Source organism: Vanessa atalanta, chromosome 9 (genome assembly GCF_905147765.1).
Source record: "Vanessa atalanta chromosome 9, ilVanAtal1.2, whole genome shotgun sequence".
Taxonomy (NCBI): Eukaryota; Metazoa; Arthropoda; class Insecta; order Lepidoptera; family Nymphalidae; genus Vanessa; species Vanessa atalanta.
Window position 1 is genome coordinate 2,935,623 of NC_061879.1, and position 24,966 is coordinate 2,960,588.

The 24,966-nt window shown below is 34.3% G+C and overlaps 2 protein-coding genes across 2 annotated transcripts; both read left to right on the top strand.

Annotated features, from left to right (window-relative positions):
• The first annotated feature begins 688 nt into the window (after positions 1 to 688).
• LOC125066412 (protein borderless) lies at positions 689 to 14,648 on the top strand. The gene is made up of 9 exons (XM_047674479.1): positions 689 to 988; positions 9,321 to 9,546; positions 9,638 to 9,919; positions 9,992 to 10,182; positions 10,260 to 10,478; positions 10,562 to 10,790; positions 11,784 to 11,990; positions 12,428 to 12,709; positions 12,811 to 14,648. Exons 1-9 carry the CDS (start codon positions 791 to 793, stop codon positions 13,023 to 13,025), a joined length of 2,049 nt encoding a protein of 682 aa, XP_047530435.1. The 5' UTR covers positions 689 to 790; the 3' UTR covers positions 13,026 to 14,648.
• Positions 14,649 to 16,275: 1,627 nt separating this feature from the next.
• Positions 16,276 to 23,093, top strand: LOC125066313 (cytochrome P450 4C1-like). Its single transcript, XM_047674355.1, has 9 exons — positions 16,276 to 16,528; positions 19,131 to 19,243; positions 19,693 to 19,783; positions 19,893 to 20,078; positions 20,351 to 20,724; positions 21,136 to 21,204; positions 21,377 to 21,545; positions 22,468 to 22,647; positions 22,905 to 23,093. Exons 1-9 carry the CDS (start codon positions 16,375 to 16,377, stop codon positions 23,060 to 23,062), a joined length of 1,494 nt encoding a protein of 497 aa, XP_047530311.1. The 5' UTR covers positions 16,276 to 16,374; the 3' UTR covers positions 23,063 to 23,093.
• Positions 23,094 to 24,966: the final 1,873 nt, after the last annotated feature.

Sequence of the window (24,966 nt, forward strand, 5' to 3'; positions counted from 1 at the left end):
ATAAGCTTATTTTAAGACCACTTCCGTCCATAGACAGGCACTAAGAAACTTGAAACAATTCTTATACTGTCACCATAATGTCATATTATATCTTGTATGAGTAATTATACTCGCTCATTTGTTAAACTAAATATAGAACGAGCCCATGGAAAGCGCTAGTACCTTGTTAAATCTACGATATTTTTAATCCCGTATTATATTTAAAGGTCGTATGTGCCATTATAAATTTAAGTTACCAGATCTTAGCCCGTTTTCCTACCTCCTGTGGTTAATGATAACACGATTTTTATATATTTTTTCTCAAAGCCTTTTGTACTTAGTTGAGAGGTAGTTTATGTATGAAATTTAAAAATTTATATGAACAGTTAATTGATATTTGAAAATATATAACACGTCAATTTTGTTCATTATTATAAATTCCTAAACGTACCACATATGAAAATATCAAAAGTGTAGGTAAGTACTTATTAATGTGGTCGTGAAATGTAATAGTTATCAAATTATTAAGAATAAATCTGTAGTTTTGACGGAGTGAAAAACATAAGTAAAGCAGAGACACTGGTAACTGGATTCGAAGGCGGACGTCCACGGTTTTCCCTGCCGGTAGCGCTTCGCTTTGTTCACGCGACAGCCGTGGAGGTGCGGAAAACTCATTAGATTACTCGTGCAGTAATCTGCTGAGGTTAAGTCTAATAGGCCGCTCCTAGCTTCGGTCAATTGGGCGCGCGCGACGCTCCTGTTCAGTCGTGAACGAATTGTCCTGCGCGAAGTTCTATACAGTGCGGCGAGCATGGGTGAGCTCTGGCTACGAGCGTGGACTTTACAGTTCGTGGCGCTGACGACTCTGGTGCATGTGGCGGACGGCTCGCTGCTACCGCTCGAGACGGAGCGCCTACGCGCTAGTGTGGGAGGTTATGCTGTGATGAATTGTCATCTCGATTTTCCATTTGGCAACGAAATACCATATCATCTACAGTGGGATAAAGATGTAAGTGACTTTTTATGTGGGATTTACATACGTCACGTGTCGTCCATATTTTTGTGTGTATATATATACAAACAACGTATGAAACTCATATGTTGATAAAGCTTAATAATTTTCGCCCCGACGTTGAGGTCATAACAAGCCATATCTAAAAAAATACACATATAAACTATAATCTATCATCATCGGAAAATTTCATACGAATCGGATAAGTATTTTTCTAAGACTTGCGGTAAAACACAAACAAACAAAACTTACCACTTTGTAATATTTTAAGTATGATTGATTTAGAAATATACATATAATACAATCAGTCTTGCGTCAAATGGCCTCTGTGAGTAACTTTGTGGAACATTCTTTTCACACTGGACGCCCAGCTCCTTTATTTCCAGTTCGTTTTGAATACATCCCTTATTGACTAAATTGCTATTCCAGATTAAGACGTTGAAATAAAACAAAAACTCGTAAAACGATTAATTTTTATATATTCATGTTCCTTGAGAATACTCTAAACAGACGATTTTCTTTACTTAGAATGCATAAAAAGTTATATCTCATAATGTACAACTTACATACTAACTATAACATATAAACAAATACCTAGTAATTTATTAAATTAGATGTTGCATATTCTTATGAAATACAATATAAATGATTGTGTCAATCATGTTGTTAAGAAATATACATTGATGTGGACGCACCCAGCTTTTATTTAAATTCAACTGTATGTGTGTCAACTCTGGCAACAAACACTCAGTGAACATATTTGAATGGCGATGATGATAAATCTACCTATAGGTTCTAAATATAGTAATTTATTTTTCTTCCACATTACCACCATATATAAGCTTAGCTTTAATAGCTTTTATAAATATTTATTTATTTCTAATACAAGTAGGTTACATATACTTAACATTTTTGGCAGTTCAAATTGTTCCTTTTTCAAGTAAGTTCTTAATTCAAATGGATAACGTAAAATTTATTACTTTATAATTTTTATTAAGATGTCCATCTTGTGTCGAATTGTGAATTTACATTATTCGGTTTGTGCAAAAATAATTTACATCGAAAATGTAATATTAGATTTTTTCCATTTTAAGACTTGTAGGAGGAAGTGACTTAAGTGATGATGCAGCTTGCATTATGGTCATGAGTAAATATGACCATTATTATCATCACTGCGAAACTAATGATGATGTTGTACGGAGGTGTTACATGTTAAGATACCCTTAGATCATCATCCGCAGTAGGTATTACAAGTCAGGAGATTATTCCGTGATTAGCATCTTGAGTGACACGTCCGATATAAATCTGGCCACGATAAGAATAGTAAAAAATATAAGTATTAAACAGAATATATTCATATAAATATTGTAAATGCGTAAGTCAATCTGTCTGATTGTCGGCTGTTCTTTCAATGCCAAACCACTGAATCGAATTTAAAAAAAAATTGTGAAGTTTATGAAGCAAGTTTATGAAGGAAGAGCATAAGCATTTTTTTTTTCATAACACCTGGTAACCAAGCCCTAAAACGCGAACAAATTTATAATTTAGAAAACTGATTTATATATTTTTTTAAATTTTATTTATGTTGTTAACGCACGAAACGTTTTATAAATTGTGCATTGTTACGGCCACAGGTTATGGCCATAGAACTATCCGCACTATCGTAATAGCGTCGGTATGTAGCGCAGGCCGCATCAGACAATCGTTATTGTTATTCACTAGTCATAATGGGGCAGCATAAATAGACGAAGGCCTCTATCTTCGCGACCGCAATGTGGTTACTTACAGGTCTCATCTTTCGATAGAATTTTTAAATAATTGTAAGAAATTATATATGTAAATGAATATGCAAACCTATTCCTATTTGAATTACAATTTATATGTAGTGTATTCCAATCGAAGATAAACAAACCTTAGATGTACGAATTCCATGCGATTTGCTAGTTGAAGTATATTTCGCACTACTAACAAGTCTTGATTAAAATATCTTTATTCATTATACAACATTTAACTACTTATAACCACTTTAATTTTACTTCGAAAGTTTTGTTTGCAGCTTCATCGATGTTCAAAACGCATTTTTTTCGCAAATCCATGATTAATATCATAGATTATTCAAGGTTGCCCAATATTAAATTGACACGATATCAATTTAATGTTAAATGTTGTTTATTTGGTTTTTGTATATTTCAATTGAAACTTTAAAAATAAACCTTTTCACTAGCGTTGAAGAACGGTTTTTATGAACACTGTAAAATTATTACTATGTTTATGTTTACAAATCCAAATTAATCACCATTTTAAATCGATATTCGTATCTAAATAGATTCGGAATACCTTGCTTTGCTCTGCGTGACAGCAATTCTATTCTGTTATAACTCACTTCGTATCTCCCTTGTGAAATGTTTAAAACCGACCAACAATGACATGCTATTTTGATGTATCCTTTGAATGATTTTATTTTAGTAGTGTAGCCATTTCAAAATCGATTACTGCAGACGGATTCTATAAGGATACACTTTCTATCTCTCAACTTATAGTGATACGCCATTTTATAAAGTGTATCATATTATGAATTTATGATTATTATAATCAATGTCGCATATCACATTATGACATCCCACACACGTGTTTTGCGGAGAGTTTCGAGTTACCCCTTACAGAATACCTCTTCTGTGGTGAGTTTCGAATTTGTTCCTTTTAAAAGTTGTACGTGTAGACAGACTAAAATATTAAAAACAGCCAATTAATTGGCTTATTTCCCACTAAGGAAAAGGAATGTTTATATCACGAATCAGACCTTTGAAGTAAAATCTAGTAGCGTAAGTCATACGTTATTGGTTTCGCGGAGGTCTGAACGCAACTTAACGCCATGTTACAATATACTAGGTATATATTATTTTCTTAATAATGTATACTAACATAAGTATTACGTATGAATCTACATTCCATACCGGTAGGGTAGGGTAGTAGCTCTACATAAAATATAATCTTTGTAATTCAAATTAGAGGTAGCTATGTATAACAGTTTATTATCAGCGGCGTATTTAGGTGGTCAAAGGGGGCCCCGGTGCATAGGAAAAGAATCGGGCCCTCGCCCCTTCTTTCTACTCCCTCTTTAATATTGCCCTTAAATATAGATAGGAAAAGAAAATTGTGAGCAGGGTCGAGATTTTCTGGCTTCAGGAGCTGGCGTGTTGGCTAACCAACTCTTTTCAAAGCTTAAGTTAGAGGGCCCCCTAAGCTCCGGGGCCCTGGTGCAATGCACTACCTGGCCCTTTGATAACTTTATTATGTAAGTTAGTTTAATCCAAACATCATACAAATCTAAATTTGTAAATGAGCTGTGTGTGTTTTTTATTAAAATATTATCTTGTGCCGTAATGTTTTTAACTTTATAATTTTTTAATCTAAAGTAAAGACTTAAATTCGAAGTTGAAATTTAATTTTTTAAGTGTTATTGAAACAGGAGAAGGATTTAGTTATATTCCTTAATCAACGAAATCAAAAAGAATTGTTCAAAAAACTTTCGTTGTTTTATTAACACCACCTTAATTTAATTATATACACCTTTAGGTCACTGAAGCTTAACCTTTTTGACATTTTATTTCGTTCATCAGAAGGTCATTAACCCTCTGATGTAACGCAGTTTTATATACCTACTAAATAATAATATAATTCTTTAAAATACATGCACTTGAGCGAAGGGGTTCTATGAGGTAACCACCTCCGCACAAATGTACAATTTTATTCTATACGTACACTTTTGTCACTATGTTTTCTATGTTTTAAACGTAAATTAACCATTTGAAAATACAGCGGTGCTTCACGGAATCTTAGCTTGGTAAAGATACACGTATTCGAGTTATTTCGGCACTTTGTATAGTACGAAAAAAAGGCTATATCTGATATAAATATATGTATATATAGATAAATACATATAAATACATATAAAAAGTCCTTGCAAATCAATGAACAGGAGCGTGCTGCGTGACCACACCCGGTTCCGCTTGCTATTGTCACGTAATACGTAGTACATACTGCGATGAGATAAATTATCGGGCGATTATAACAAAGGCCGATATATAATTATATTGTTATTAATTATACTGTTATTAGATAAGAAATATATTATTTAATCATTTAATTATAAATTACATTAGCATTAGCAGCCCGTAAATGTCCCACTGCTGGGATAAAGGCCTCCTCTCCCTTTGAGGAGAAGGTTTTTGGAGCATATTCCAATTATAAATTAATAGTATTAGAATGCTAGTAACATTTCCCGAAAAATAAAAGAAAGAGGTTCGTAATTCGAAATTGAAGTAAAAGAATAAATATACCTAGGTGTATATAGGCCTATACCTAAATATATATATATATATATGACGGCGCGTTGATAATTTCAAAGGGAGATTTAGTATTAATCATAGCTTGATTATTTTTAATGACGTTCGTGTTGATCAATTGTTTGTATCCTCTCTGATAATTATTGTGATTTTTGTGATAACAAAGTGTTTATTTGCAATCGATTATTTACGTTAAGAGCGGGTAGTCCCGAATAGGGTAGTGTGTCATAAAACGTGCTGACAGCTGATTTATTCGACTTGTCACCGTCGCACGAGGCAGACACTTTCTAACCTATTGGCTCTCAATCTAAGTTAATCTACCTAACCTTATTATATTTTGTGTATTTGTACTCGGAAATTAAATAATAGTGTACTGAACAATTACAACGCATCTTTATTTCTGATATTCCGCCATTATTACGCCCACCATAGAGGATAACAGCCAAGAACATTTTAAAGGTCCTTCTGATGATCTGACATATGTATATTTATTTTGACAACTTCGCTGTCCGAGTAACAAACATTTTAATGAAACAACAAGGTTGCGTAACCACCAGGTATGTGCAAGGGAGGCGGTGTGATCCATGGATCACTTCAGATCAGGTAAGTTTCCTAGTATTTCGGAGCGCAATGTTGGCGAAAAGAGCTAGACAGATATTTGTACGTACAAAAAGGCGAGATATGTGTTCGAGGGATGTCAGTGCATTGTGTGCGAGGGATAGCTACAAGACAGTGTAGCGACCTAGAGCTACTAAACTACTAGTCAGATTATATTTTATAGAGGTGCCTATGTGTGCTAGGTGCCTAGGTGTAGTGTACGTGGAACGGTGTGTCGCCTCGCTCGGCACACCGTTAAACAGCTTCGCTCGTACATCCTCGTTCTTTTTTCCTCCGCTTTTCTTCTTTTTCTTCACTCTTCGCATATTTTTGGTAGATAAAGACACATTATTTTACAGGTCGTAATTCATAATACCCATCTCCCTCACACATATCTTGTGGATACGCAGTCTAATCATGAATAACACTTCATAAATATAAATACGTAGGGAAAAGGTTAACTATATTATTACGTGATAAAATTATGATTTCAAAAATGTCTTCAAAATATGTATTAATTACTTGTAAAATTTATAAATCTATATTTACTTAAAAACATATATTACGTTTTATAATCAAGTATAGTTTTACTCGCTTTAGATATATACGCATCCGACATGCCTTCGATTTTACAAAAACTGTACAACAACAACCTGGGACAGACAAGACTATGTGAAGTCACTCAATTTGGTATTGAACAAAAATGGCTCTGCTCTTCTCATGGCCCGCGTTTTTTGTTAGAAAAAGCTTTCCTCGGTAATGAATATTTATTAGAAGAAACATGAAAAACATATTTTTTCTAGATTTGACCTTGAAAATTAAATTTGCTCCAATTTTATTAACAAATTCGTTTATAGCTAGTCAAAATTATTCGTGATCACAAAAACTCGCAACTAAAAGTCTTAATAAAATATGGCGTAAGTAGTTGTCTTATTACTGTCGAGTATAAAAAACGCGTACCATTTGAACTTCGTTTCATGCAATTTGTATCAATTCCTAACATCAAAAGTGATTTGACATGAACTAGCCCAAATTATCATAAGTGTAGAAACATTTTTAAGAGAACGTGTAGGAGTCGATTGTCGCGGAGCCTAAGGACATGCCGCCTGCATACGACTCTCATTGCTTCGCATTAGGTGATTACGTAGTTCGCGGCTCCCAGGCGGCTTGCGCGGGTAGTGCGGGCGACGCGGGCGGTGAGGGCGGCGCGGGCGGTCGTCGGCGGAGAGGTGCGGGCGGGCGCAATTATCTACTTGAGCGCTGCTGACCACAGGTCGAGCTGCTGAGATAGGTACTCGATGAGACCCTCGTCAATCGTCTCTTGCGCAGTTATGCGCCCCACATGACTGTCTTTATTTCTGACTTCATTAACAAGTCTTCTACGTGTTGAGAATGTTTAGGAACGGTTGAAACTATTGTCGCCGACGTATTTTGATTTTTCCATTATTTTATAACATTACGGATTTTACCTCTGAAACAATTGGAGTTGACTCGCTGTATACAAATGTATATTTTGTACAATTTGATAAAAGTAAAACACTATGTATTTGGTATAAAAGTATGCATTTAACGCGTAAGCCGTTTATAATTCCGAATTATTTCCGTGTATAATTTGATATTAAGGTGAAGATTAGAGTCTTGTTAGCGAGCGAACGAGCTTGAGGCAGCGGGAAGTGACAGGAAACGATGTAATTTAAATGACCTACTACTAGGTATAAAGTGAGCATTGCGACGCTTACCAAATTACATCTTATTAAACAAGCATAAAAGTTACCAGCTGTCCAAGTCAAAACCTCACCTATTTAATAGGTTACATTGACACTACGAAAACTGTACGTAACTTTTTTTATTTGAATAACAGAGCTAGTGTATAAGTACTGGTATTCCCGATGTCGAATTTCTTACCAATTTTTTTTCATCGACTACTGATTTTTATTGCGTTTATCACCTTATAATGAATATTGGCATAACCTCTTCTTTGTTTCTCTTAATTATATTTCTTTGTATGAACATAGTGGTTGATATGGATTATTCTATAATAAAATCAGCCCCTTGTTACACGGTAACGTTTTAGCGAACACTGTGTAAAAATTTGGCATTTATTGATTTGCATAATGACTGGATCAAATCGATAAAAAAATATAATGAATCAATTGTTGAAAACTCGTGAACTATTACGCACTAGACGGCTTCTGTCCGCCTAGTGTGAATAATGTCGCGGCTGTAGTAAAAATTACAGAATGAGGTTGGTCTGTAATAATTTTCTATAAATATTTATACTAATATTATAAAAGTGAAAGTAACTGTGTCTAGTTGTTTGTCTGTGTCTCTTTCGCGGTTAAACAACAGAATCGAATTGAATAAAATTTATAATGAATCAAGCCTGAACTCCAAGGAAACACATAGTCAACACAAACTTTTTATGTATAACAGCTGACGACAAACCCCTAAAACGCGAACGAAGCCGCAATCGAAAACTAGTATCCAAAATAAATAGGCACTGAAATAACAGTTCAGTACCTTTTTTCTATTAGTAGACAACCTACTTCCTTTTTATGATTGGCTGTTAAGTAACAATTCATTGAAAATAACAGATTTAAAATTTTGCATATTACTCCATTTTTTTTTCATTATTGATTATGGTGGAACTTCGTACACTAGGCGAACTTATGTAATTTAATTAGTCATTCTAACTTTAAAAACATACAAACTACCTGCTGCGGTCTATCCTAGAACGTGGTTAAACAAGTTTAACATTCGATTATCAAAAATTACAAAATGTCAAATAGACTAACATAATGTCCTGATTCATGAATACTGCTGGTGTTATGACTCATGATATAAATTATACCGCTGTCGCGCGCCGGTTTTATTTATATAACACTGGAGAAATAGCGCAAAGAAGGATGTTAGAAGGATGTAATTTTATTAGTATATTAACCCGATTTTTTCTTATGATGTAGGTGGGCGATTGGACTACTGGGTGGTATAGTAAGTGGTCCTCACTGCTTATAGGAATGGGCGCTGTAGGAAATTTGGCACCAATGCGCCAACCAAGCTTGGAAACTAAGATTTTATGCCCCTTGTGCCTATAGTTACACTGGCTTTCTCACCCTTCAAACTTCACTTGACTCTTTCCTGTTTGGCGGTAGAGTATCTGATGAGTGGGTGTAATCCAGACAGGCTTGCACAAAGCCTACCACCAAGTAATACCATCGATGGAGATAAATTTTCAACAATCTAGTAATGCATTTCTCATTTTTATCAAAATGTCCTCAGTAGGGGCGGTACCTACTCTTTTGAGCATTTCTCGACAGACTTGTGGTTTAGGCAATCTAATACTGATTATAACATTAACAATAATATTAAAAAAGGTTTGCCCTTAGGGCGAAACTATTTTCTCTTGGTACAGCGGCGAAGGAGAGCCGCAAGTGGCAGACCGATGGGGAGGGCGAGTGCGTCGCGTGGGTGGGCACGGACTCGGCGGTGGCTCCGTCAACGTGAGTGCGGTACGCGAGACCGACGCCGGTCTTTATCGTTGCCGCGTCACCTTCCCCAATCGCACTCCACCCGCGCGCAACAATGGGACGTTCTATTACTTAGACGTCGACGGTAAGCGTATTTCTAAAAGCAGGACATATCCACGAACTACCTAGTGTACTAATAACTAATAGTGTTTAATACAAATATCGATATTTTACAGGTGGTAATTTAATTGTTACACCGCCAATGAACGTAACCGTTCTCGAAGGAGAGCGTGCTGAGCTTGAATGTCTTCCCAAGAGTCCCGAATGGGTGGTGCAGTGGTATCGCGAGGGAATGCCCATTGAAGCTTTGCCTGAGCTGGCATTGCGTTCGGAATTAGCGATTAATGGTAGTTTAGTTCTGCGGCATACAATCAGCACAGATTTGGGCGAGTACGAATGTCGTATCAGCGCTCCTGACGGTCAAATGCAGAGTGCTAGTGGATTTCTGGATGTACAGTGTTAGTTAGTTTATTCAATTATCTCAAACAAATTTCATATAATATATATTCATTTAACAATCTTGGTTACAGATAAAGCAAAAGTTGTTTACTCACCAAAGGAAAGGTTTTTACCATATGGAAAATCAGCAAGTCTGGACTGTCACTTCAGCGCTAATCCCCCATTGACGAATTTGCGCTGGGAAAAGGATGGATTTTTATTTGACCCATACAACGTACTCGGCGTTTTTTATAGCCGAAATGGAAGTCTTCTTTTTAATCGCGTGAGTTGTATAGATATATGAATTGTAAATCAAACTAGATTCATTGATTATAAAATATAGTTTTATTTGTGGCACAGGTTGATGAATCTCACGAAGGGCTATATTCTTGTACGCCGTATAACTCGTTGGGCTCCGAGGGTCCTTCGGCCGGTGTTCGTGTGCGCGTGCAACGGCCTCCGGCTATAGCAGCACGTCCGCAACCATTGTATCTCGTAAGGCTCGGGGCTACGGTGAATCTGCCTTGCACTGTAGCTACAGAGCCTTATTATGCGTTGCCGTCCATCCGTTGGGCAAAGGTCTCGATCATTTGTTTTTAATAGAAAAGTTTTCAGAGAAGTTATGACCTGTTATTATGATGTTACTATTTATATTTTTTCAGAAAGATGGCAGTGAGCTACCTGAAGGACGGTACTCATTAATGGAAGGAAATCTAACTATCAATGACGTGCAAGAAGAGGATCGTGGTGTATACATTTGTACGGTGAGCAACGAGGCAGATGAGCTCGCGGTGGAGACTGAACTTCTGATTGAGAACGTGCCTCCTCGCGCTCCTTACAATCTCACAGCCCTGGCTTCCTTTGAATCTATTCATCTCTCTTGGGTGCCTGGTTTGTATTACTTCTGTATTTTTTGCAGATGATGTCAATTATCTGATTTAGTTATTGCTTTTCTGACATACAATCAAATTAAAACGATAGTTTATTAATCAAAGCAGAAAATGACGAATATTAGTTTAAGTTTTTTTAAGTAGGCTTTACAAAAACGGCCTGGTAAATAGGTAGTCTAGTCTGATGGTAGTCCTAAATGGTTCTATTTATTATAGACATTTTTTTTTAATTATTTAACCTTTTAAATCTCGTCAGACGTTTTTCTTTATGTGGTGGTGTCTATAGTCTGGCTTTCTATTATTTTTATTGCGTTTAGTAGTTTGATGTGACTGAATGGTCTGTTAATGGTCTTGCTACTTGCATTACAATCGAAATTAAAATTGTAATCCTGTAACAATTTTAATAGCCTTCTGTGATTGTTTTTGTTTGCGACCTCTTTTCTAGTATGGCTTGTTGTTTTTCTTTATTTATTTTCCTATAGTTATTTATGAGATTCCGGATTTCTAGGCTGGCTAGGTTACTCCTTCAGCCTTTCCATAATGGAGTGTCATCTCAATTATGAAATTAAGATGTTAAGGTTCAGATCTTAGAGCAATGTAGAGCTGTTTCGTTGCTCTTATTATGAGGATGACCGTTTCGTAATACAGCCTTATGCCTCATGTATATAAGTTGTTGGATCTTTTTTTTTATGGTCTTGGTATTGTAGAGATTGTTTCTCTGCCTGTTAATATATTTATACGTGTAGTATCTATTATTTTAGTAAACAAAGAAACCTCAACGTACGTGTTGTCGGTTAATCGGATTTCGTTTCCTCAAACTTTGATTGTTATTGCTTTAATGTGACTCTATTTTTATATCCAAGAAACTGATTTTAGTGTACAATTCTATTAGTATTCACTGGGCCAGTGGTTCCTTGCAGGAGTGTTGGATTGGTGTTATTTGTTTTATGTTTAAGTAATCTAGATTGAACGTTCATTTATTATTTACTTGCAGGTCACAATGGTGTCGATGTGGAGTATAACGTCTGGTACCGCGAGCGGTCTGAAAGCGAGTGGCGAACTATGAAGATCCTGTCCCGTGGCGTTACCGATGCTACGCTGGTGGGGCTGCGATCCGCAACCGATTACGAGCTACGTGTTCTGTCACAGGACTATATTGGTGACGGGCTTTTTAGCAAGCCGATTTTCGTACGAACGCTAGGTAAAATTAAAGTCTTATTTTAGGTGGCCATCAACTACTATTTTTATGAGAATTAATCTTAACAATCAATTATTATAATAAAATACTTTTGAAGTTATACTTATTTTGGCGCGTTATGAAAAAAATGAAACGAGTGTTTTTTTATGATGCGGCGCATAGGGTGATAAAAACTACTTGATGAATTTGCTTGCTAACTACCAATCTATATCTATATATATACTTCTTTATAAATCTGTAGTCTGTCTATTTTTAGCAATTACATTTTTTTTTTATAAAATATCAGTTAATTCACGTTTTCATTTCAACTCCGCTTCGTAAATAATGAATCCACATAAACAGAACAACGATCCCTAAACCTAACGTATCGGGGCTTTTATGGTTTCATAAGCGTGAAATTATGTTAAAAAGGATACTTTTTACATCATTTCTTCATCTAGATCCAGAACTACGGGAGGATGAAAGCGAAACCATGTTTGCCGCGGCGGTCACAGAGAGTGCAACGAGTACGGGCGTATTTATCGGAACCAGTGGGGCTGTGGCTGGCGAAGGGGGGCCGGGTGAGCTGGCCGTGAATGTACGTCTCATCGAGGAAGGCGCCCTCGTGCGGTGGAGTCGCGAACCTAGTGAAAGCGCACGGTGTACGTTGCGCTGGTACGACGCTGGCGAGCCCATGCATCGTCTCCTCGCCACTGTTAGCACGCTACAGGATTATGTTCTGGGTCAGTTACCTGAATATATATAAAATTATAAACATTTGTCCTCATGTGGTAGTATATCCCCAAAACCATAAATTAACAATGTTATGTTCGTGGACGGGCAGTAAGCGAAGTGGAGGAGGGCGCAAGTTACTGGGCTCGCGTGCAGTGCGCGAACGCGCAGGGCGGCGCCGCGCTGCACGTGCCGGAGTACACCCGGCTGCGCGGCGTGGCGGTGGGCTCGGCGGCGGCGGCGCTGCTGCTGGCCGCGCTGGCGGCCGCGCTGTGCCTCGCGCGCCGCCGGCTGCGCCCGCACTCGCACGACAAGCGGACGCGCTGACAGTGGCCGCCGACTCTAGTTCGAAAGTTGACTTTTCAGTGTTAGTTTAAGTATGTAATATAAATCGACGATGTTTTCTCTGTGAGATCGTTAAACGAAACATAATAGACTATGACATAGCAGAACATATTTGATTTTAATTTTAATGATTTTTAATATTGAAATGTTTGAATAATGTTTACAGTTAATATTGAAATAATTAAAATCTCTAATTAACTACAGAAAATGTATTATAAACATTAATTTTATAAGTAATGCGTTTTTTAATATATAACGGTATTAAAAAAAGTGTTTTGAGCGATTGTGAGATCCGAGCGGTGTTCTTAGCTCAGGATTGCGTGAGAAACGCTATCAATATTCTCTTCCCTGCACCTCTGTCGTTTTGTCCACCTTATCTAATACTGATAGTAGTGATATCTCTTATAGCTTGGTTTTAATGACTTTGTATAAGGGTAAAAGTATTTTTATTATTATAATTGGCTATGATGCACATTTCGTTAGTGACTCTTTTAATTTAGCTTTTATTGGGCACATATACAAAGCTAGTAGGGTCATGAAAAAACTATAGGTTAATGAAACAACTTCTGGATTGTCCTGTAATTGTCCACTGATGTAGCCCTGCCGCGAGCACTTATCATCAAAACCGATAGTGTGTCTGCAGCAGCTTGTTTTGGTTATATCTGATAAAACTAGTGTTGAAATTGGAAGCGATTGTACAGAATTAAAAACTCCTCTCATTAAGTGCTCTCGGGTTAAATGATAAAATTCATAGTTCGAGTTAAATCTACTAAGTTATTATTATATTTTTGTAATTAATCCCTAGTTTTTTTAAAAGAATATATTGATTTGTTATTAAATAATTCCAATCACTGCACTGTTGTATACCAGTAAATTTATTTTCACGACTTCGACTAATTGTAAAAATATTTTCTCAACTTTGGGAACAATAGAGGAATAATTATTATTTAGTAGTACATACCTCTATACAATTTGTCAATAACTAATGACTTTATTAATGCTTGGAGAAGAAGAAGCATACCTGCTACTTATTTCAGGTGCTGCTTACACGATACATATATCTATCTATATCCAAAATGAGATGAATATGTGTTACCGCAAAAATTAGCTGTTCCTTATTGGTACATTCAAAGTTGATGTAATTCTCAGTAATGGTTACTACCATTGATGCAGTGAATTACTTCCGACCTACTCAATTTCCAGGCATAATATAAAATAAATGCTTCTGTACTTAATTGCTGTCAACTTCGAAGTGAATTGCTTTTAAGCAAAATTAACAAATAAACACGATGAACGTGTAATGTATTCCCTTTTTTAATTTACTTGGAATTTCCCGTCACGTGCATCTTTAGTAGCGAGTCTATAGAGCCTAAGGATAAAATACCCACTGATTATTGTCCAGAAGTACTGTCGTACAGAAGCAAACAGCCACTGTGAATCAAAAATACTGGTTCTCGATTGCTTACATACTAATATTTCAGCATTTTACTAAAGTATATTTTTCCTGCAACGTTTGAGGCAAGTCTACGATCTTAGTTTATACTTCTTGTAAAGCGAGTTATTTGTATTTTTTTGTGGCTCTTATAATATTTTATATTTCAATTGTTTTTCTATTTGAGTAGATACTGCAGATAAGAAAATATTAACTTGCTAATTATAGCCAGTATTAACAGTATATTAACTGTCATTTGTGATTAGAATATATACGTAAGTAAATATACGAGTGTTTAAAATAAATTACACCTTAAACTAACGTGTTATTTAAAAAAAAATCTTAAGTAAACAATGTATAATTTGTCATTAAGTACTGGCTGGCATATAACAATTTGTGTAATTAAAAAATACGTGTGTTGTAACTGCGTTTCTTTTAATTTCCTATTTCTGTACTTCTGCCGTTGAGGAAAATATTTGAAAAAAAAAACGTTAAACCAACTTCTAATCCACATTGGTATAAATACTATTTCTAATAGTGAACAATTCAGCTATATCAGCTAAAATGGAAGTGCCTGGAATGGCACTACTTAGACATATATACGATGCATGGGAGAAATCAGAGAATGCTATTGGTGTGTTTTCTGATTTATCCAAAGTTACGATTAATAAATAAATTGATTGAATAGTTCACGAAACGCTTCTTTATAAGCGAAATCATTACTGTCTTAATAGAAAAGCTCTTGATCTTACTCCTTCATACTTGAATCAAAGAATTTAACTGGTGTCTTTTAATGGATCTAAAAATTCATTCCACTAAGGTCAATTTTAGGTCCTTTTCTATTTTTGTTGTATATAAATGATATTTCCTTTTTACAATTACTTTTTAAAGTTGACAGGAAACAAACCTAATGGCAATGTAAACATGCATTATCACTGATACAAAGTTGGTTTAACAAAAAATAATATTATTTTTTGTTAAACCAAGTTAGTTCTAAAATTCTAAAAATATAAAATACTTGCTGTTTGCCTTACCTAATGTAAGAAAGCAAAATTTAAATGCAAGTTAACTTTAAACAGTAATGATCTGTGCCTTCAATCTCTACTTTTTTTTATTGAAAGTGGTGACCACCGCCCATTAACAATGGCGCTGTAAGAAATATTAATCATTCCTTAGGTCACCAATGCGCTACTAACCTTTAGTTCCCAACTAAGATTTTATGTCCTTTGTGCCTGTTGTTACACTAGCTCATCCTTCAAGCCGGAACACAACAATACTGAGTAATGTTGTTTGGCGGTATAATATCCTCTATCGATTCCTATCAAAATTATGTTAACAATTTCTCTTCTTATTTCCTTTTGATTATGTATATGCAAGCTGTCCTAATCTGTCTGAGGACCAACTGAATAAAGTTGAGCGAATTCAAAATTTCGCCATTTGTTTTATTTTTTCCGCAGATATTATCATGTCTCAAAATTTAGTACAAAGCTCAAATGATAATACTGATAAAACGCTTAAAACATATCGGTGATCAGATCGTCACGGAACTGTTTTATCGAAGCATGTATTAAATTATTAATAACAACCAGTTAAAGTGATGAATTTCACAGTTTTTAACGGTTATTTTTAAGATTTATTTATTATTATTTATAAAATTTATTATTTACATTTACGTACACATAAAATACATTATCATTATTCGCAATAATGGTAACTCAAAATAAACTTAGCGCGTATCAACCAAAGATATTGTATCGTAAGTGCAACACGTTGTTTGTTATTCGCTTCGAGTATCTGTTCGTACGTTCGCGTTGTTCGTTGTTTAATGTTTCAATAAAAACGAGAAAAACTTGTCCGATTCGTTATTACTGATTGTAGGATCAGCGAGACCACAGCACCATGTGGCTTTTCGTTATAGTTCCGGTTCTACTAGCACTTGTAACGATAGAACTTTACTATCGATTCGGAAAAGCTGGAAGACTTATTAGGAAAATACCCGGACCAAAACCTTGGCCTTTAGTTGGAAATATACTAAGTTACTTTCAAACGCCAGGTATGTTAATTGAATTAGTTATTCTATGAGTTTATGTTTCTTTGATTTAAACGTCTTGTTAAGTAAAGAAGTTAAAATGTTGAAGAACTATATGAAATATAATAAATTGATCGAACTATTTTCCGTTTATTTAAAGGAATTGTTTTGACATAACCCTTTTACAGCAAGGCATAAGTTTTCTACATAACCTGGACATATTTTTAATGTAATTTCTGTAGCTTTGCGTCAATATTTAATAAAATATTATAAAGTGTTTGCATTAAGTTAGTTATGAGTATTGTTAGTGATTATTTAAACTAGAGTTTTTTTATTAAACAAAAAAGATAATATTTATAAGGCCGCAACGACCTTTGATTATAAAAGCATTTGAAATGTGTATCTAGAAGACGAATGTCATATATTATCACTTAAATTGATAGTCGAGTGAAATTATTGATACCAAAAAAAAATATTACATTTACAAAGATAGTGTAATTTAATTTGATTGTATAATCTATACAAGATATCTGATAAATTATTTATGCTTTTTAAATATAATTGTCAAAAAAACTTACAGTTACAAAAACTTAAAATAGATTACCTAAGATAATAATGACTATAAATATGAATTTTATCGCTTTTACAGAAAATTTGTGTGGTTAGTCCAAAATAATGCTTAAATTAAAAACTTAAATTGCAAAAAAATATCTGTGTAGACTATGTCAATTTTTTTGAAAACTTTGATTTTATCAGAATACTTTTGTTAAATAATTGGCTTATTTTGATACTAGCGATGAAAACCATATTTATTGAACTTTTAAATTTAAAACCTTAGACATTTAGTTTTTAACATGTAGTTTTTAAAATAATATTCTAAAGCAACATATGTTATGTTATAGTTTTATATAAAATGATTACATAGTCAGTGGCGGACTAAGCCTGTCAGAGGCCCGGAGCGGTAAAGAAGAATGAGGCCCAGCTTTAAAAAAATGTAGTTTTACAAGCTTTTTATTTAGTTACATTTGTGTGTGTATAAATAAGTGTTTATGTTAATTTGAAAAAAGTCTTATCCGTTCGCGAAAATATCAGTACACACTAATAAACTATTAATTATCAACGTAATGAAATTTAATATATTTTAAATGAGGCCTATGTTTATTTTTTGACGTAAATAGAATGTAGTTAATGAAGAGTGAATTATTTGCGCTTTATTCATTCATAAATTCCTGCAGAACCCTCTACAGAGACGGGATGACTCCTAGCGTATTGGACGCGTTCAGGGAAGTTAAAAGGATATTAGTACCGCGTAAAAGTCTAGATGGCTGTAGAATGTAGTTTTTTGATCTTGATAAAATGATATAGGTACTAAGCACATTTTTTAAGTCTTGTTTAGGATTTGATCAGGGGAACGCGGATGCATTTGTGGGCCCCCTAAGACTGAAGGCCCGGAGCAAGTCACCCCTTTCGCGCCCCTGTTCGTCCGCCACTGCATAGAGTCCTAGGTGAATTACCCTCCAACTAATTGCACTAGACAGTTTTGTAATGATGCATTACGGCTGGAAGGCTGAGTGAGTGTAATTATAGGCACAGGGTACATATTATTATAGATTCCATGGCCGTAACCACAATGACGGTATAAAGTGTGGTATAAACTTGCTAAAAGCCGAAGTTTGAAGGTACTTAGCATCAGGTGATTCAATTGCACCTTTGCCTTCCAAAAAAAAAATGAGCATACAATTTTGAAAAATATTTTAAAACAAAAGATTAAAAAAAAAGACTATAATTATTAAGTTGTTTTGCTTAAATTAATAAATTAATTATCAGTTAGTGCACGCTTATCTGAAATATATCAAATTCTAATTCGTTATTGTTCTGCAAAACGACCTCAGCTTAAAAAGTGAGTCAGTTTAATGTTAGGTGCATACATTGCAATGCATTACAATGGAATGTTAATAATGTCGAATGTCTTTCAGTGTTCCTAAATATAACTACGTAATTAAATGTCTGTGTAAAAAAAAAACAAACATATCAACTAGGATCACTTAAATATTTTTCTGCCAATAGCAAATAAGCTGTCATTATTATTTTCCGGTATTTAACTGTCCATTATAGTGTTTTTTATACTTATTCAATTTATAATTAGTTTTTTATCTCTAATATTACTGGTAAACGAAAACGTTTAAAGTAATTTTGCATAAATGTGTCTGGATAACAGTGAGCAGATGCCTACTACTTAAATATATAAATAAAAGCGAAATACCACTCACTGATTAATCATGAAATCTCAGAAATAACAATAACTTCTACAAACTTGAAATATGGTAGGAGGGTTCCTCATAGCAGATGTCTTCTGCTAAGAACGGAATTTACGAAACTCCACCCCAAGAGGCTAAAACGGGGTTTGGAAGTTTGTGTTTTATAAATATCGCGCGGGTAAAACCACAGATTCATCTAGAATGACATAAATAAGTGGGTAGTATATAACCACTATTACTTCACTATTAAAAATTTAACGAGTTAACATAGGAATACAAAATATTTTTGGTAATAAATAATAAGAAGTAAATTGATAATTCAAACCAGCTGATACAAAAAACAATATTGAATCTTTTTATTTTTTCAGAAAAGCTGTTTATTTATCAACGATACTTAAATAAACATTACGGAGATGTTAATCAGATTCATCTTTCAGTAGCTATTCGCATGGTGAATATCAGCAGTCCACAGGATATTGAGGTAAAATAAATAGGCCTATTGTTTGAACAATAAAAACACACATATAAATCCGATAGTTAACTGTGGATGACAAAGTATTCATATTATAAAATCGGTTGTAAAAATCTTGGGTCGAAAGTACTTGTTGTAATATCAAATCTAAAACTAGAAAAGAGTTTGGATCAATCGTCCTCCGAAAAGGAAAATAACCCAGCACTGACATTTAAGGGATTTTAGTATATACTATAAACCAACTTAAATTAATATAATTCTAATCATTTCACGGAAATAAATGTTTGCGCCACAATAGCTTAAAATTTTTAAAGAATCTTAACGCAAAAAAATAAGATTTACTTTTCACGAACGGACGGGGAATCTCCAATGTATGTTTTGCGTCCAATTTGTATTGGAGCGTGGTAACAGTAGATCTACAGGCTTTTCTTATTCATTTGCTTTATTTGACTTTCTAGAAAGTTCTATCTGGATCTGAGCACAATTACAAAGAACATCCATACACCTACCTTATGAACTGGCTTCGAGATGGGCTGTTGGTCAGCAATGGTATGTTATATAAATTAAATGTATTAACATTTCGAGTTTTCAAGAAAATTTAGTTAGCGATACAAAATTTATTTCGTATGAATGATGTTGCATGTTTTAAATTTTTCAGGTATAAAATGGTTTCAAAGAAGAAAAATGTTAACAAAAGCATTCCATTTTAACATCCTACAAAAATATTTCGTGACTTTTAAAGAAGAGGCTGAACATTTTCAGAAGGTCGTGCAGGAAGAGGTTCGGAAACAACAAACGAATTTACTTCCTTTCTTGAGTTCTACGACTCTACGTATCATGTGTGGTATGGTTATATTTATATGTTTTTATTTGAGGTTAACACGATATTAATTTCCTGCTATTGCTCTGATAGGGCTTTAACTAACTTTATTATGAATACATTTTATTACAAAAAAACTAAAACTATTTAAATAAATATTTGCATACGGTGATTTGAAGGTTTATTTTGCAATTAGACTAGAACAGAAAATAGTTTTGAAATACGATGAATTGCCATTAAATATCATTTCTATCTCATTTGTCTCAAAACCCTAAAATATTATTATAAACTTTTAGAAACAGCAATGGGGTCCACACATGAAAATATGCAATCGTTGATGAGCAAATATTTTTCATCATTAGAAGACGTAGGTGATTGTTTCACGAAAAGATTAGTAGCACCATGGTTGCACTTAGAGCCTATTTACCAGCTCACTGGCCTGGCAAAAAAAGAAAATATCGCTGTGAAATATTTACACGGCTTAACTGATAGTGTTGTAAAAAGTAGGCGGAACTTTTTGGCTGAGAGGAACTTCAATCAATTCGACAACGATGCCGAGTGCGATAGTAAAGAGAAGTTAGCAATGTTGGATCTGCTTCTCAAAAATGAAAAATCTGGACTCATAGACCACGAAGGCATCCGAGAAGAAGTAGACACATTTATGTTCGCGGTAAGAATCAAAGTATCAATTCAATTTGTAGACCTGTCCTGTAAGAGCAAACTTAAACTCACTGCAAAACACGATGGCAGCAAGTCATATGACTATAATACTTATAAAATTTAGAAATAATATATGCATGAAAATGTCTGCAAGTGTGTTTTAAACATTTCACGATATATACGAAATTAGTTCTTATTTGGTTGCAATATTTTCAACATTAAAATGTCGAAAGTATTTGTAACCTTATAAATAAAGATGATATTAAGAAAATATAAATACACATAGGATTAAATTATATACATTAAAAAAAATTGTTTGCTGCTCATCTTAATTGAACGGACGGGATTTTTAAGATACTTGCTTCAGTTTCAAACTCATGTTAATGATGATTAATTTATTTTTTATTTTATCTTAATGTAGGGTCACGACACGACCGCCACCGCCATGACTTACATGTTAATGACTTTAGCCAATGAGCCAATAATCCAAGTAAGTAAAACATTTAATAAATGTTAATATTATATATCATTATCTAAGATGACAGATAGAGAAGTATGGAAGGAGAAGACATGCTGCACCGGCCCCAAGTAAAATTGGGATAAGGGGTGATGATTATATTATCATTAATTTAAAATAAAAAATGAAACTACGTCTTTTTTAGGACAAAATTTATGCGGAGATTTGTGAAATTTTTGGTGAATCGGATCGAGCAGCGACGACAGAAGATTTGAATCAAATGAAGTATCTAGAATGTTGTATCAAGGAATCATTGAGATTGCATCCGAGCGCACCTCTTATTGCTAGATACCTAAGACAAGAAACAGTATTAGGTAATGGTAAAAAATGACTTCCTAGGATAAGTGTTACCCCTCTTCAGATTATATCTGAGTCGGTACAAGTACCGAAGTCTAGCAATTAAAAAAAAGTAAAAGTAAAGTCACATCCTGTTAATGTCCCATAGCTGGGCTCTCTTCTCTTTCAATGAGAAGCTTCGAAACTAATTCCACGACACTACCCCAATGCGGTTTGGTAGAAATACATTACTACAGAAATGTTCTTCTGAAAAAAAATTTTCGGAGAAGTTAAATCCCAAATGTAATGCAATGTTTCAATTCGTATATAAAATCTAATTTCTAACGTAAGTAGATAATAGGATTAAAAATATATGCCATTATTATTTCAATAGTTATACTATTGAATGCATGACAGAGTTACATTATCGAAGTATCGAGATACACCTACTATAAAATAAGAATAAATAGAAAAATCTTGGTGGTCTTTCACTTGGTTGTAGGGTTTTAGGTTATCACCCACCACTCACTGATGAATATATAAAAATAGTGTGACGGGATAGTTGATGACAAATTCTACAGCCAAATAGCAATAATTTTTATTGTTGTATTTCGGTTTGAAGGATGAGCGAGCCAGTGTAACTACACGTACAAGTGACATCTTTGGTACCAAAGTTGTTAGCGTATTGAACATGTACTTCTACAGTGCCAATATCTATGAACGATGGTAACTATTTAGTGTCGAGTGGCTCATTTGCCCGTCCGCCTTTCTATACTATAAAATAAAATAGCTTAACACAGGCAACAAATACTTACGTAGGTTAAGACGTTACAAATAAATGTAATAGATATCAGGCTTAAACAAAGCCATAATACAGATTCTTTTGCCTGGAAATCAAAACAAAAAAAAAATATTAGTCAAGATAATAAAATGGATGATTTATAAAATATTATATTTCAGGTGGTTACACAGTACCTGCGAATACAACTTGTTTAATCTACATTTACGATTTGCATCACCGTGCTGATTTGTATCCGGAACCCGAGCGTTTTATTCCTGAAAGATTTCTACCAGAGAACTGTGCAAAGAGACATCCTTTTGCCTATGTACCGTTCAGCGCTGGAACCCGGAATTGTATAGGTATTTATAATAGATAATTATGACTAACGGTTTTGCTAAATGTGCTCCATAGGTTTAGGACTAGGTCCTAGTTACCAAGTTACCTAGTTACCAAATATTCAATGGATTTATATCTACTAAATTTAATCCGATGTTATTTTATTTGTTTAGTATTCGTTGTTACTTTATTTGTTACATTGTTTTATGGGTTTTATGAAAGGGCAAAATAAAGAGTTTTTATATTTGGAAGCTTTAGCTTATGTATGATATGTTTTTAGGCCAGAAATTTGCCATGATGGAGATGAAGACAGTGATGTGTGCCCTACTCAGGAAGTTTCGCGTGGAGCCCGTGACCAGACCTTCAGATCTCGTTTTCAAAACTGATATTGTATTACGTACCATACACCCGATATACGTTAAATTTCGTGCGAGATAATGAATTAAAAATATATTATATAATTGTGTTATATATGTACTTTGATTATAAACCTATTGTAATAATAATAAACCTAAAAATACATATACAAATTTACAAATTAAAATATAAAATTATTCATAGTCTAAGAAACATTTCGTGTACAGACGATTTTATTTTTAAAATCTCTCTTTGACCTTTCTTTTTGACCTTTTTAAATCTTTTGCTTGGTGGAAGGGCCTCGTGCAAGCCAGACTGAGTAGGTATACCACTCATTAGATATTCTACCGCCAAACGATAATACTGTGTTGTTTTTCGGTCTGAAGAGTGAGTTAACTGCAGATGCATTGGTGATCCCAATGCGAGTTGATTGATACACATATAGCAGACTATCATTGGATTCATGTCTTTTTCGTTCTATGGTTTAGTTAGGATAATATTTCGAAGTGCCTGATAATTTTTTGTACGTCTTGATTACAAAACATCAACTTCAAAACTAGCGCCATCTCTTGCTAATTTTTCAGACTAATTGCTCGCGGGTTGTATTATCCGTTAGTTCCATTTTCCCCAGATAGTTTATGTAATAAATTATAGATGGCGCTTAACTGCTAATATAATGAAATAACAGCACAAAAAATAATTATGAGTATACAATTTGTATACTCATAATTATTTTGTATACAAGTAAGGTAAGGCTATTGGTGAGGTGAGATAATATATGGTAAAAAAAAAAATATATACAAATTAAAAATGATCTGATGATGACTAGTTAGATCATTTTGATTGGTGACAACAATTTTAACGCTCTGGCAGAATATGAATCAGCTAATTAGTACCCTACTCTTTGACAATAATGGAAGCAATAGATACCTCCCAGGTCCTACAAGTTTAAAAAAAACGTATAGTTCATAGTCGTTGATTTTCATTCAGGACACAATTATTAATTTAATTGTCTTTGATAATGTATAATTTGAGAAGAATAGTGCCGATGGGAGATTTATTTTTAATTTAACTGTAATAGTACTGAAATGACTCTACTCGATTAAAATATATTTTGATTTTGTTTTAACTCCAAAGGGTTCAAATAAATGTTTTTGAAAAGAGATTAAATACTGCGGCAAGTGTAAATTGGGACAAGTTAAGGAAAATTCTGCCACATGTGTATTCCACCAACCCGCATTGGAGCAGCATGGTGAAATATGTTCCAAACCTTCTCCTCAGAGGGAGAGGAGGGCTTAGCCAGCAGTGTGAAATTTGCAGGCTGCTAATGTGTAATGTGTAAAATGGTTTATATATACAAATAATATCATGTACAGTAACATTGATCACTTTGATAGAATCAGTGATAATCATTGTATGTATATGAGACTTAAAGATGAACTTATATCGCCTAATAAAACCCTCTCGAGGCAAGGTGTCCGTTTCTATACTAACATTCCGCAGATAATTTTAACTTAGCCGATTCATAAATTCAAATAATTTGTAAAAAAATACATTAGTTTTAAAAGTATATTATTCAATACAGTTCTTCGCGTTAGAATCTACATTCCTAACCGATGTAGGTTTACTTAATAGTTCTGTAAAATGATGATTCAAAACTGCGTGTAAAAGCCTACTTGAACAAAGTATATTTTGATTGTTTTGATAAATGTTTGTTTGTTACGCACCGTCTTAACTCCTTAACCGATCACTATGAAATTTTGAATACAGAAAAAGGGTACCTGACGACACCTGACCGAAGGGGTCAGGTGTCGTCATGAGAGGCAAGTCGTGGGCTGAAACTAGTAACACATGATGGTTAGTACTTATTATTCGAATGTTGACTGACGACCAAAATATAAATATTGTAAAAACTCAGGAATAAAGAGGGTCGAGAGAAGGTCAGGCTGCTGTAACGGATTTTTTTGGCTCGTTTTATTGGTTTT